This window comes from Tursiops truncatus, chromosome 16 (genome assembly GCF_011762595.2).
Source record: "Tursiops truncatus isolate mTurTru1 chromosome 16, mTurTru1.mat.Y, whole genome shotgun sequence".
Classification (NCBI taxonomy): Eukaryota; Metazoa; Chordata; class Mammalia; order Artiodactyla; family Delphinidae; genus Tursiops; species Tursiops truncatus.
The window spans coordinates 76,952,584-76,967,037 of NC_047049.1; the positions used below are offsets into that span (position 1 = coordinate 76,952,584).

General features: G+C 47.8%; 1 protein-coding gene and 1 pseudogene across 3 annotated transcripts in view; one reads left to right on the plus strand and one right to left on the minus strand.

Annotated features, from left to right (window-relative positions):
* Positions 1-853: 853 nt before the first annotated feature.
* The window catches only part of NID1 (nidogen 1), a 97,303-nt gene continuing 83,702 nt past the window's right edge, over positions 854-14,454 (plus strand). The window contains exon 1 of one of the 3 annotated variants that reach the window (XM_033841921.2): positions 854-1,204. In XM_033841921.2, the coding sequence (XP_033697812.1) occupies positions 980-1,204 (225 nt within the window). In that variant the 5' untranslated portion in view covers positions 854-979. The remainder of the gene's footprint in view (positions 1,205-14,454) is intronic. The other 2 variants (XM_033841920.2, XM_033841919.2) reach the window with 2 other exon arrangements.
* Positions 6,885-7,777, minus strand: LOC101331049 (charged multivesicular body protein 1B2-like; annotated as a pseudogene).

The following is a 14,454-nucleotide window of genomic DNA, read 5'->3' on the forward strand; positions in this document are numbered from 1 at the left end:
TTGTCAAGAACTCTCAATAGTTCTCCTGTGAGGGTTAGAGCGAGTTCAAATTCCTAGGTTTAGTATTAAACTTACTTCGAACTGGAATTCGGGAATTCCTTTCCCGAATTCTCCACCGGGGGATGGCACCTTGAATCCACCCACAGCTCAGCCCTCCAGCTTCTAGAAAGTTCCTCCTGCAGCCCCCTGGTGAAATTCTATGCCTTCCGGAAGACCTGGTTTGATTTCCATATCCCCAAAGATGCTATCCTTGACCAGCTATTCCATTCCCGATGTCCTTTATCACTCGGGGGCTCCACCCCGCCTAACACTGTTGTACACTCATGACTTTGGGGGTTGGACCCGACTTCTGGCCGAAGTTCCCATTACCAAGCATAGGCTCCCACACTCAATAAAGCTGAAAGAATGGAGGGCTGAGTAAATGGCCATGCTCCTGGCCCGATCCCTTCTTGCTGATCCTCAGCACCTACTCCTTCCTCTTCCTACCAGTCTGACCATGTCCGACCTCCGGACGCCACCAAGCAGCGTTGGGGTGGACTGTGTCCCCGAATCCAGGGCATTTCCGCGTCGCCCGATCTCCACGACTTAGCCCTGGGCCGAGGATAATGGTGCAGAGCCCGGCCCTCTGCTCTTACTCCCGGAGGGGCCGTTCGGTGGGAACTGGGCTGGTTTCGGGAATAGCGGCCACCAGCGCCCATCACCCCGCGGGGAAGGAGGGCTACCCGGGCAGAACGGCTAGGGGATTAGGTGTCGCCCCTCGCCCTCCCCCTCGCGGCCATTGGGCAGCCTCCGCGGCGCGCCCTGTGGACGGGGCGGGGCCCTCCCCATCTTCCCTCGGTTCCCTCCCCTGTTTCCCGGGGTGGGAACCTCGGGAGGCGGGATACGCGGAGGGGTTGCCGAGGGGCGTCCGGTTACATCTCCGCCTTCCTCAGCCTCCGGCCGCAGAGCCCCTCGGTTTGCGGGACGGCAGTCCGGGAACATGTTGGCCGCGGTACGCCGGAGCGGAGCTGCGTGGACGCGGGCGCTGCTGCTGCAGCTGCTGCTGGCGGGGCCCGGGGGCTGCCTGAGCCGCCAGGAGCTCTTTCCCTTCGGCCCCGGCCAGGGGGACCTGGAGCTGGAGGCCGGGGACGACCGCGTCTCCCCAGCACTGGAGCTGAGCACTGCGCTCCGCTTCTTCGACAAATCCGACCTCAACTCGGTCTACGTGAGTGCGACCCCGGGCGGGAGATGGGGGCAGTTGTCTGGGAGGGCGCGGGGGGCTGACGCGGCGTCGGAAGGAAGGCCCGGGCGGGCCGGGGGCGCCCGCGGAGCCGGACGGACGTGAGCGTCGTGGGCGGGGACCCAGACCCGCAGGCCGCCGGGGCGCGGGGTGCGGCGCTCGGTCTCCAAGCCCAAGGGGGCTCCCGCCTCCGCCCGGCCTGCCGACACCTCCCCGCCGCCTGGTCACTGTCGTCCGAGGTGCACTCGGGTCTGGGGAGCTCGTCCCGTCTGCGCCGCCCTGCGCGCGCCCTGCCCGACTCTGGGACACCGCGACCCCGCGACCCCGGACCCCGGGACCCGGGCGGCGTTTCCACCCCGGCGGCTGTGGACCGCATCACCTCCGAGAAGTCGGTCCGCGTCTCGCCATTGTCCCCTGCCTTTTGGGGACAGGACCCGGTGCGGTTGGGACCAGGCGCGGGCGCGGGGCAAAGGCCAGAGCTGGGTTGCAGCCGGCGCGCGGGCCCTGCGACTGCCGTAGGTGCCGGGGCAGGAAAAGACCGCCAAACCGGGCTCTCCGCCCCGGGAATGTAGCCGACAGCCCCTGCATTTGTGTGTGTGGACTCCGGATACGCCTTGGCAATGATTCTGCTCTCAGTCCAGAGTTAAGGGCTGGGAAAGGGCGCCCCGGTGATCCAATTTCCTGTAGCCGAGCACTGTCACCATGGGGGGCGGGGGGAGGGCGGCCAGATGGGGAGCGGGACAGGGACCTTTCGCTCTCTGGATCCTTCTCTGAACTGGCCGGGCTCGGGGACGCTGTCAACTTGGTAAAGTCCTTTCGTGCCGCCGCCTGCCGCCGCCGCGCACCATGTGGATTTCATATAAAGCTGTGTGCATTCCAGAAGTGGAGGGAACAACGCCATCAGCGGCTGGAGCTTGTCCTGCCGGTGAAATGGCTGTGCTCGTCTTCTGGCCGGGGCAGATCTCGCCCGGGACAGCACCCACGTGGAGCTTGTCGGCTTTGCCCAAAAAGAATGAGTCCTCGAAGTCTCCACCGACAGAGGGTGTCTCCTTGTTGGTTGACTGCCCTGACCTCCTTGCACAGTCTGCTGTAGCCTGTAAAACCCTGTCTTAGGTTTTTAAATGCATGAGATGAAATCCACAGGATTGCCAAGGAGACCAATTCTGTTGAAAAATGAGTTAAAATATTTTTTAAAAATTGTATTAAGTAATATATGCGGTTTTTTCCTTCTTAACCGTATTAAATAGCAAGGTGTAACAGTGGATCCAGTGTACGATCAGCTAATGCCGGAACTTTCAAGGTCATGGGGACTGTAAACAATATTCAGAGACGCCTACTGTGACTATAATAGGAGAATATCTGTGACTTCTGGTAGTGGCCAGGTCATTAAGTGCTAATACTACTGTGTTTTGTTGCCTACATTTATAATGGAAGGAAATGCTAAATACCAGTTACGGGTTACTGAAAATTAAAATGAAATTTCTTTTTCTCTCTAGGTTAACAGACCCACTGAATTCTATTCATGAACCCCTCTGTTAAATTAGGGCCCTCCGCCCTTCTTTACTTGTGGCATCAGACTAACCACATTACGTTCTAAAGACCTAGAAAATCGATTGCTAAAAAGTGATTCCTGTCAGTCCACACCTTCTGAGCCAATTTGGGTTTTTAATCTGCATTTCAGTGAGAAAGACTCCCAGAGCTCTCTTTGCATCTTATTTCTGTGCTTCAGGTTGGGTTCCCAGGAAGGACTCTGAGATGGAGATTAGCAGGTAGGTTATTTCATTAGGGTGAGCTTCGCAGATCCACAATTGTAGAAGGGAGGGCAGTGAAGAAAGATTGAGCGGAGTAGTGGAGCTGCAGTGCAGGCCAGCAAGGGCATCCAGCCAGTCCCCTGGGAGCTCTGGGGGTGGGATGGCCTTTCAGAGCTCTCTCAAGTCTCCTGAGAGGGATGGACCTCCATGTCCTTACAGTGATCAGTGATTCCATAAGGGCTGCCCTGGACCCAGGTGTGACCCTCAGGTGAGGCAGTTTTTTCCACGGAGGCAGTTATCGAAGAGGAGGGCTGAGGACTGCATTCCCAGGAGCTGAACGAGGATCGGGTGCCACATCACAGCACCCACCACTATTTGTAGTTTTGTAGATGCTGTTTTGAGCTGATGGAAACCCTCACATGGCCCTGAGTGAAAGGGTGAATTGACAGGAAGTGTGAGCATGAACTAGATGGTCTGTACTGTTCTGGGCATTAGATTAAGAAAATGAAAGGAAACCCACTGAGAAGGAAAGTGATTATTGGATGAGTGTATCTACATGTGTCAGGAACTTGCTAGTTTTACATTATTTAATCCTCAAAACAGCGTGCCCCCTTTTTTTCAGATGAAGAAATAATAACAATGATTAGTAATTACCCAAGGCCATCGCATCAGTTAAAAATACCCAAACTAGGGCTTCCCTGGTGGCGCAGTGGTTGAGAGTCCTCCTGCCGATGCAGGGGACACGGGTTCGTGCCCCGGTCCGGGAGGATCCCACATGCCACGGAGCGGCTGGGCCCGTGAGCCATGGCCGCTGAGCCTGCGTGTCCGGAGCCTGTGCTCCGCAATGGGAGAGGCCACAACAGTGAGAGGCCCACGTACCACAAAAAAAAAAACCCCCAAAACCCAAAAAAAACCCAAACTAGGATTTCAGCCCAAATCTGTGTCTGACTCATAATGCTTTCAAGCATCAGACCTAAAACATGTGATGGACCCAAGGGAGTGCTGTGAGTTAGAGTAGTGAGGAAAGATTTTACAGAGGAGGTTACATTTAAGACTTGAAAGACAGGTCCATTTTCAGTAGGCGGAGGGGGATATGGAGAGGCCATTCATGGTGGGAGGTACTGCAGGGGTAAATGCATGAGGATGGGAACAAGCTTGGCATATGCTGGGAAAGTGAGGAATATGACCCCACTGGAGCAGAGTGTTTTTGTGGGCATAGGAGGGTTCAGTCTGGGATAGGCAGTAGGTTCAGGGGATAAATGTATCAGTTAGCTCTTGCTGTGTAACAAACAGCCACAAAAACGTCAGTGGCATATAACTATAAGCACTTGTTGCTCATGTATCTGGAATCTGCAGGTGGTGGGCTGATTTAAGGTGGCTTCAGCAGGAGCAACTGGGATGATCTGGTTCTGCTCTGGGAGGTGGTGGGGGAGGGAGGTGTCTCAACCTCCACAGCTGTTTTGCCTAATATGGTCATTAGCCATGTATAGCTATTTTAAATTAATTAAAATGAAATAATATTAAAATTTCAGCTTTTGAGTCACACTAGCCACATTTCAAATGTTCAACACTCTCACTAGTGGCTAGTGGCCACTAGATCGGACAATGCTGCTGTTGAATGTATCCATCACCACTAAAAATTCTATTGGATGGTGCTGCTTCAGGGGGCCAGCTTAAGCATGTCCTCTTTCATGGAGATGTCAGAAGCATAAAAGAGTAAGTGGAAATGCATAGTGCTTTTCCAAGCCTTCCCTTGGGTCATGCCTCCTAACATCTCAGGGACTAAAGCAAGTCTCATGGCTGAGCCCAGAGTCAATGGGTGAGGAAGGTCATCACCTTCCCCGCCCCCCGCCGTGGTGGTAACAGGCATGGATACAGGGAGAGCTGAAGATGTGGAGCCAAACGATGCAATACATTACCTGGAGGGTCATGAAAGACGGCTCCTGGAAGGTTAGTGGTTGCTGGGTTATACTGTCTGTAGCTGGTCACAAGGCATGCCCGTCTTTAGTAAGATAAGTCTGGCAGTGGTTTGCAAGACAGCATGAACAAATGGACAAGAAGAGTTTGGGAGCAGGAAAACCAGTCCCATAAGTTACTGATTTATCAGATATGCAGGAATTAGAGCGTACAGGAATGGGGCAAGGAGAGGAGCCGGTGAACCTGAGTTGATCTAAGATGCATCGGCAAGATTTCTGACCAGTCACACGTGGAACGCGGAGGAGAAGGCAGGGAGGGAGAGGTTCTTGGTCTTGAGGCGTGAGTGAATGACGAGATGGTTGGCAGAGCTGACTTAAGTGAAAAGGCATTAGTCCAGGTTTGACTTGGTGGTGTTAGAGACCAAGAAGGGGACCAGAACGTGGAGATGCCCTGGAGCTTGTAGACCTTCAAAAGAGCAGTTAGGTTGGAAGGTGAATGGAAGCCTTGACACTGGTTTACGAGGGGAAGTAGGAAAGCAGGGAACAAGCTGAGAGCTGGGTTTGGAGCCCTTGGAAAGGGTACGATTCGTGATGACCCAACTCATCAGTTCTAACAGTGCAGTCTGGGGACTCCTGGGCGCCCTGGAGACTTTTTCAAGAAATTCACAAGGTCAAAACTCTTTTCCTGGTAATAAGAAAACGTTGTTTGCTTTTTCTACTCCCGTGCTCTCATGCGTATATAGTGGAGCTCACTGGATGCTACAGGATATGTGATATCTACATGTGTTGTGATATTTATCACAACAGATTGAATGTAGAAGGTAGGAGACTCCAGCTATCTTCCATTAAGCCAGACATCAAATTGATTTGCCCAAATGTACAACAACGACACTTCTCTCCCTAGGTACTTTTGGGTTTTATTTTCTTTAAAATTATGTTAACATGGAATGAGTTCATTATTACTTAAGTATTATAAATATTTAAATTTTTCTCAATTTTAATTTCTGGTATGATAAGTATTGATCAATATAACCTATATAAACATGAGATTCCGGGAGTTCTTTAATAATTTTTAAGAATATAAAGGGGTCCTGAGACCAAAATGTTCAAGAGCTGCTGATTTGATGGTATCTAGACATCGTATGCCTCTGCCTTAATTTGAGAGCTGTTCCAAGGCAGAGGGTATTGCTGGGGAATATTCCATGGTGGAGCGAGGGGCCATCTTGGTTTCCTAACTTGATCCTGTGGGCCATTGCGTGATAAGATCTGATTCTCCACGTGGAGTAATCTCTTTATTTTTAAATCAGCACAATCCCAGTGATGAAACCAGTCATTCTTTGGACCCCATCCTGAGTAACGAGAGGGGAGTGGGCCAGTGTTTAAATCTAGTACATGATTTGATTACATATGATGTTATTCATGTCTTGACTCATAAGCATGGAGAAATGAATTAGTTATTGTTCAATAAGTTCAGTTTGGGAAATAAAATTCTTTATGGCTATGAAAAAGTAATAAAAGGGTATCCTTGGAAGCAAAAAGATTGTATACTGCTCTCCTGATGCATCTCCTCATCTCCCTTCCTCATGACTGTCTGTCTGTCTCTCTGTCTCACACACACACACACCACATACATCTTCCACAAACTGATTTTCATTATACCACTTACATATAGGAATCTTTCCTTAAGTAAGGTAAATTTAACTCTTAAGATCTTCTAACGTTCTTCCTATTTTTACCCTACCTTCTCTGCCAATACAGGCCACTGACTTTCTTCAAAACTTGCTTCAGGGACTTCCCTGGTGGTCCAGTGGTTAAGGCTCCACATTTCCATTGCAGGGGGTATGGGTTCAATCCCTGATGGGGAAGGCGCGGCAAAAAAAAAAAAAAAGAAAGAAAGAAAATTTTGCTTTATTCCACCAACCTTACCAAGGAATTCTTTTTTTAAAAATTATTTATTTATTAAGGCCGCACTGCGCAGCATGTGGGATCTTATTTCCCTGACCAGGGATCGAACCTGCACCCCCTGCATTGGAAGGCGAAGTCTTAACCACTAGACCGCCAGGGAAGTCCCTCGTGCTAGGTTTTTTTTTTTTTTTTTTTTTTGCGGTACGCGGGCCTCTCGCTGCTGTGGCCTCTCCCGTTGCGGAGCACAGGCTCCGGATGCGCAGGCTCAGCGGCCATGGCTCACGGGCCCAGCCGCTCCGCGGCATGTGGGATCTTCCCGGACCGGGGCACGAACCCGTGTCCCCTGCATCGGCAGGTGGACTCTCAACCACGGCGCCGCCAGGGAAGCCCTGTAACTTACTCTTGATCATGCAGACAAGCAAGTCTCTTAGAGTTCATCCTGTTCCATTGAAGCAACACTTGTGCCTATAGAACCTACTGACCCTGTGGTAGTTGCATTTGACATCAAGGCTAGTTTCATCTGCCATTTCCTGAAGCAACATATCCACTTGGTTTTGTGGTATATTGTTAGGGTTGTGGAGTGACTCATCGTGTCTTCCCTTTGTTGCGTTTGAACCTTCAGCATTTCCAGTTGGTGTTTACACGTGTCCATCGGGACAAACATCTTTTCATGGAGGTTCATACCCCTCCATGTAGCATCTGCAGAGCCAACCAACGGCTGTGAACTTTGTCACCTTGCCCGTAGTCTGAACTCCTGCTGCCACAGCAGGAGCCCCAGCACTCACACTCCAGAAATTAATTGCTTGTTTCCTCTGGTGGATTGCATTTTCAATGTGTATTCTTGCCTCTTCTGGACTGCTCTTCTAAATGGCCTTTTTAATCTTGGCCTTTCCAGCCTTTTCTTCTCTCTCATATTTCTTGGCATTGTTATTAAGTTCTCTGACAGCAAACTACAAGTTAAATAGGTGTTTCTCCATATTCGACATGGTCCCGTGACTTGTTTGGGGAGGCGCAGGTTTGATGGGAGGGTACATGCAGCCCTGTCCTAGTCTTGAGCTGCAGGCCGGCCTGACTCCCTGAGATTGTGTCGTATTCCTCTTGACATCACTCGTGGACCTGCCACACTTACTGGCACATAGGAAGTTTATCGTTAAGTCCGGGGCCACCACCCATGGTTATGCAGGTGGTTTGCAGCACAAGGCTCTGACTGAGGGGCCAAACCGGCTAAAGTCCAGCCCTCAGGCCACTCACCAAGCCCTGAACCTCAGCATGGGCCTGGGGCCATTCAGAGGAAGGGGTACTTGCTTCTAATTTGCCCAAAGGCGCCCTGTGGTCTAACAGTGGCCCTGGCTGAGTCACAGAATACTTGATAGAGTATTAATTTCTAATGGGGGCTAAAGTGAAATTGATGAATCAGGTTGATTAACCAACTTATAATTGAGGTCCAGTCACTTCATAGCTCACCCTCTTATTATTCCAGACCTCTCTTATTATAAAACAAAGAGGTTTGATAAGATTATCTCTAAGGTTCGTTTTATCGTGGATCTTTGGTAGTCTCTGATCAAGTGACCAGGTGTTGAATATATACCTTTACTATGTACAGGACACTGGTTATTATTTCTCATATAATGCAGTGCAATGTTGAGGTACATCATCTAGTCATTCAACAAATATTTAATTTGTTGCCTAACATGCCAGGACCAGTGCTAGGCTTTGGAGATAGAGATTGAAACCAGAGCAGTGTTGTTTCTGCTCTTTACAGTCTAGTGAGGAAGACAGACATTAAACTAGTAACGACACTGTGATAAGTGCTATGAGGAAGAAGATCATATATTGTGGTGAAACTGAGCTAGACCTTCTCCACCTGGAACTAAAGCATGGGTAGGGGGTTAGCCATGTGAAAAGGGGAATGGGCAGAATGGTGCCTCGTTACTGAGTGTGAGACCAGGAGCTTGTAGAGAGGAGGAGCTTGGCATGTCTTCAGGACAGAATGAAAGCCAGTGTGAGTGAGGGCAGTGGTGCAAAAACTGGGGGAGCTAAGTCAGACCCGGACACTGCAGCTCAGAGCCCTCCAGGTGTTTCCCTTTGCACTTAATGACATCCAGCTTCTCACCACGCGTGGTGATGGTACAGTCATGCTGGCTCTCCACCGTCATCCCTTATTACCCTGGCTGTCCTCACGTGCTGGGCTCCAGCCTCACTAGCCACTTTCTATTCCTCGGCCACAGCCAGCTTGTCCCACCCAGGTGTAGACACTCCTCTCCCCTCTGCACTGTCCCGTCACGCAGGTCTCTGCTCACATGCAGACGCCCGTGCGTGTTGTTTTGTTGCATTCTGTCTTGATTTCATCCCAGCATGTATAGCCACCTAAAACTAGTTTATCTGCTTACTTGTGTGTTGCTCATCTTTCCCGTTAGAGTCTGAACCCTTTGAGGGCAGCGTCTGACCTGCCTTATTCACCGCTGTCTCCCAGGTACACACCAGGAGTAGGGTCCGGGGCACATAGTGGGTGCTCTGTTATGATCTGTTGAATGAATGAAGGTATGAATGAACGCTAGGTATTCCTTACTTTATTCTATGAAGCAGTGGGATGCCATTAGAGATTCAAGCTCGATGAGTGACGTGATTTTTTTTTAGTTTTTATTTTATACTGTAGTATAGTTGATTTACAATGTTGCGTTAGTTTCAGGTGTACAGCAAAGTGATTCAGTTATATATATACATGTATCTATTCTTTTTCAAATTCTTTTCCCATTTTAGGTTATTACAGAATATTGAGTAGAGTTCCCTGAGCTATACCATAGGTCCTTGTCGGTTATCTGTTCTAAATATAGTAGTGTGTATATGTCAATCCCAAACTCCTGATTTATCCCCCCCCACATGATTTATTTGTAAAAGATTTCCATTTCCTCAACAAATAAATGGCATGGGAGAAAAAGGAGGGAGAACTGCATAGATTAAAAGAGGCTTAAGAGACAAGCTAACCAAATGTAAGGTAAGGACTTTGTTGGATCCTGATGGAAACATGGAAACAAACTGGCCGTAAAACACATCTTGGAGACAAACTGCTTTTCTAGGAGCGATACATATGGAAATATGGACAGGTGAAATAATTTGATGCCTGGGATTTCATTTAAAATACTTCAAAAAAGAAAAAATAAATATGCACATGTGTGGAAGGAATAGATAAAGCAAGAACTAGAGTGTGTGGATAATTTTGGTGATTGTTCTGTGTGCGTTTGAAAATTCTCCCTTAAAAGTAGTCTAATTAGGGCTTCCCTGGTGGCGCAGTGGTTGAGAGTCCGCCTGCCGATGCAGGGGACACGGGTTCGTGCCCCGGTCCGGGAAGATCCCACATGCCGCGGAGCGGCTGGGCCCGTGAGCCATGGCCGCTGAGCCTGCGCGTCCGGAGCCTGTGCTCCGCAACGGGAGAGGCCACAACAATGAGAGGCCTGAGTACCGCAAAAAAAAAAAAAGTAGTCTAATTATAAAAGTTTTTAAAAAATGATGCTGCCTGTGGGTAAAGGACTTTTAGGGGAGGTGTGGAGGAGGAAGAGTGAATTCTACAGCTAAAGACCTGTTGCCAGGGTCCAGGGGAGGGTGGCGGTGGTGTGTGGACACGGGTTGTGGGTTCTAGAGCTATTTGCAGGTGAGTGTAATGAGGCTTGCTCATGTGTTATCTCACCTGAGACACGCAGCAGCCCTGTGAGGTCGCTCAGGCAGGTGATAGGATGAGCCCCCTATGATAGAGAAGAACACTGACACATGCAGCTAAGGGCCTTGTCAAAATACACTCAGCTCGGGTCGAGGTAGACCGTGAACTCAGATCTTCCCACCCCTAGTTCTGCGGTCTTTATACTGTGCCACCTTGGATACCGACTTCTTCCCCTCCTTCATTCATTCATTCATTTGACGGTCTCTCATCAGCACTGTAATGTACAGACTTTGGGGCCAGGTGTGTGAGGCTACACTCCCCATTGCATTGCTTGTGAAAAAAGTTGGTTCTTATCCCTTAAGGAGCAGGTTTCTTAAGTGATTTGTCCCCAGGTAAATTTTTTTCTTAAATATTTTTGTTTTTTGGCCGTGCTGCATGTGGGATCTTAATTCCTCAACCAGGGATCGCACCCGTGCCCCCTGCAGTGGAAGTGCGGAGTCTTAACCACTGGACAACCAGGGAAGTCCCTTTAATTTTTAATTAGAAATGTTTTCACACACACACACAAAAGGGGAGAAATCAGTATCATGAACACCCATAGACACATTACATAAAGGTAACTGTTGTTAGCATTTTCCCTATTTGTTTAATTTCTCTTTACTCATGTATCCAAAGTAACAATAAATTACAGTCATCATGACATTTCATCACCAAATATTTTACTGTGCATTCCTAAGACAGTAACAGCATTTCCCTACCTAACCAGCATACTATTATCAAACTGAACAAAATCAGTAATAATTTCCTGTTATCAGTTTATGCCCAGTACATATCAAATCTCTCCAATATCCCCAAAGCTGTCCTTTATAGCTAGAGTCATTCAGACTGGGGCCCAAAGGATGACAAGCATTACATTTGGCTCTTTAGTCTCTTTTAATTTTTTATTTTATTTATTTATTTGGTTGCACTGGGCCTCCTTAGTTGCGGCTCGTCGGCTCCTTAGTTGTAGCACGTGGGCTCCTTAGTTGCAGCACGCCGACTCTTAGTTGCGCCATGCATGTGGGATCTACTTTCCCGACCAGGGATCGAACCCAGGCCCCCTGCATTGGGAGCACAGAGTCTTATCCACTGCACCACCAGGGAAGTCGCTAGTCTCTTTTAATTTTGACCAATACGCTCCCCCTTTTTATTTCTCACTTTATTAAAGAGTCACAGCTTAATGTCCTGTAGAAGGTCCCACCTTCTGCATTTGACTGTTTCTTTGTAATGTAGTCTAGCCTGTTATTCCATCTCTGTATTTTCTGAAAACTGGTAATTTTGAAAATATTCAGGTTAAACATTGTTTTCTTTAGAAAACACGTAGAATTTTATTTTTAAATTAATTTGGGGAATAGTAAGACAATGCAAATGGTTAACAAAACTTGTAAAAACAGTGTTAAGGGAAGTTTCCTTCCTACCCTGGCCTCCAGGCCCATCGTTCTCTCCCCAGAGACAATCACTATTCATGAATTTTTTATCTCTTTGCAGAGAGAGTCTCAAATGTACAAACATATGTATGTACACATTCCCCCTTGTTTTCTACACCTACTTGATTTTCTAAATAACAGTGTTATGAGATACAATTTACCTACCCTAAAATTCACCGCTTTAAAGTGTACAGTTCAGTGTTTTTTGTATACCCAGGGACTTGTGCAACCATCACCACTGTCTAACTCCAGAATATTTTGCTCACCCCCCAAACAAACCCAGTATCCTTCAGCAGTCATTCATTCCCCATCTCCCCCACCTCCCCACTGCCCCGGTCCCTGGGAACCACTAATCTACTGTCTGTCTCTATGGACTTGTCTGCTCTGGACGTTTCGCGTAAATAGAATCATACAACATGTGACCTTTGGTGACTGGCTTCTTTCACTGAGCATAACATTTTCAAGCCTCCTCCACTTTGCAGTACTTAGCAGTGCCTAGTTCCTCTATGACTGAATAATATTCCATGGTTTTATTTTTCCTTCCATAAGTTCATGGATATTCAGGTTGTTTCTCCTTTCTGGCTATTATGAATAATGCTGCTATGAATGTCCGTGTCCCAGTTTTCGTGTGGACGTCAGCTTTCAGGTCTCTTGGGTATATACCTAGGAGTGGAATTGCTAGGTCATATGGTAACTCTATGTTTAATGTTTGAGGAACTATCAAATCGTTTTTCAAAGGGGCTGCACCATTTTACATTCCCACCAGCCATGTATGAGGGTTTCAGTTTCTCCACGTCATCATCAACACTTGTTATTATCTGACTTTTTGATTTTAGCCATCCTGGTGGGTGTGAAGGGGTATCTCATTGTGGTTTTGATTTGCATTTCCCTGATGATAGTGATGTTGAGCATCTTTTCATGCTTATTGGCTGTTTGCATATCTTCTTTGGAGAAATGTATGTTCACATCCTTTGCTTAATTTTAAATTGGGTTATCTGTATTTTTATTGTTGAGTAGGTTAAACATTATTTAACAAGAATACTTCATGAATGAAGCCATATATGGCATAGTGTGTAATATCAGGAGGTAAGTGATGTCTGGTTGTTGCTCTGCTAGCTGCTGGTGTTAAGGTGATGACAGCTAGATCATGTCTGTCGTGTTACGTTTTTCCCCTTGTAAGCAGAGAGCAAGCTATGGGGTGATACTTTGTTTGGCCTTATGTAACTGTCCCTTTGCCCACCAACCTTTCACTTAATGTCTGTAGCAACCATTGACGATCTTTGCCTGAATCAATTATTAAATTAACGGTTGCCAAATTGTGTCTTATTTTGTCTTGTTGTTTACTTGTTGGTTTCTAGCATTCTTTCTACATTTATTAGCTGGCATACTCCTGTAAAGAAGAGCTTTCCCTCATCAACTGGGGCTTTTGGGTTACACTGACATGGTTTGTTCTGGAAAGGCAGATAAGTGCTTAATTCTTTCCCTATAATTTCTGATGTTCCAATTAAGGGACTGGTGTTGAAATTAAGGGATTGGTATAATCCAAATTCAGGGAGTCCTGGTGCCCTAGTCAGCACAGGTGAACTTCTGATATCTCTATCCAAGGTGTTAAGGAGGGGCACACTTCTCCCCAGAGACTGAGGGTTTGGACAAGGCCTTTCTCTTGCCTTTCCTGATCACCTTCTGTTCTGGAATGCTGAAGGACACTTCTACCTCTTCTTTTTTTTTTTGGCGGTACGCGGGCCTCTCACTGTTGTGGCCTCTCCCGTTGCGGAGCACAGGCTCCGGACGCGCAGGCTCAGTGGCCATGGCTCACGGGCCCAGCCGCTCCGCGGCATGTGGGATCCTCCCGGACCGGGGCACGAACCCGTGTCCCCTGCATTGGCAGGCGAACTCTCAACCACTGCGCCACCAGGGAAGCCCACTCCCAACCATTTTTAAATGTTGGCAGATAATCTCAGGTAGAAATTTCCTGCAGAAGAGATGGGTAACTTATCCTGAGTCTCTCATTAGACATTAACTGGATTAAGTTTAAAACACTGACTCATCTTTTAACTATTACTACCAGGTTGCCCCTTGTTTTTATCTGCTAATCCTTTTGCTTCTATTTCCAATTCAAGCCAGAGTCATTTCTCTGGTTCTGTGGAGTTAATAGAAAATATTTGCAATTTAGACTCAAGAGTTTCGTTCTCACACTTCTGGTGTATGATCTTAGGCAAGTCCTATAAACGGAAATTCATTTTTTTCTCAAATGAAGAATGAAGATGATATTAATGCATGCTTTACTAGGTTCACTACAATAACTGGAGTAAAAATGCTTTGTAAACTGTCAAGTACCACTCAAGGGGGGGCAGGCCCCAGGTCCCCTCTGGGCTCTAGGCTGGAATCAGTTAACCTCCACCTTGATCGTGTCATTAGTTCAGGCTATTTCAGGGACTTCTTTCTCAAGTTTTTCTTTTCTTAGGCCCTTTTCGTTTTCTAGGTTTTTCTAGCTGCCCAGTCTCTATCTGTGGAGCCATCCCACGAAGCTTTGCAACTAACA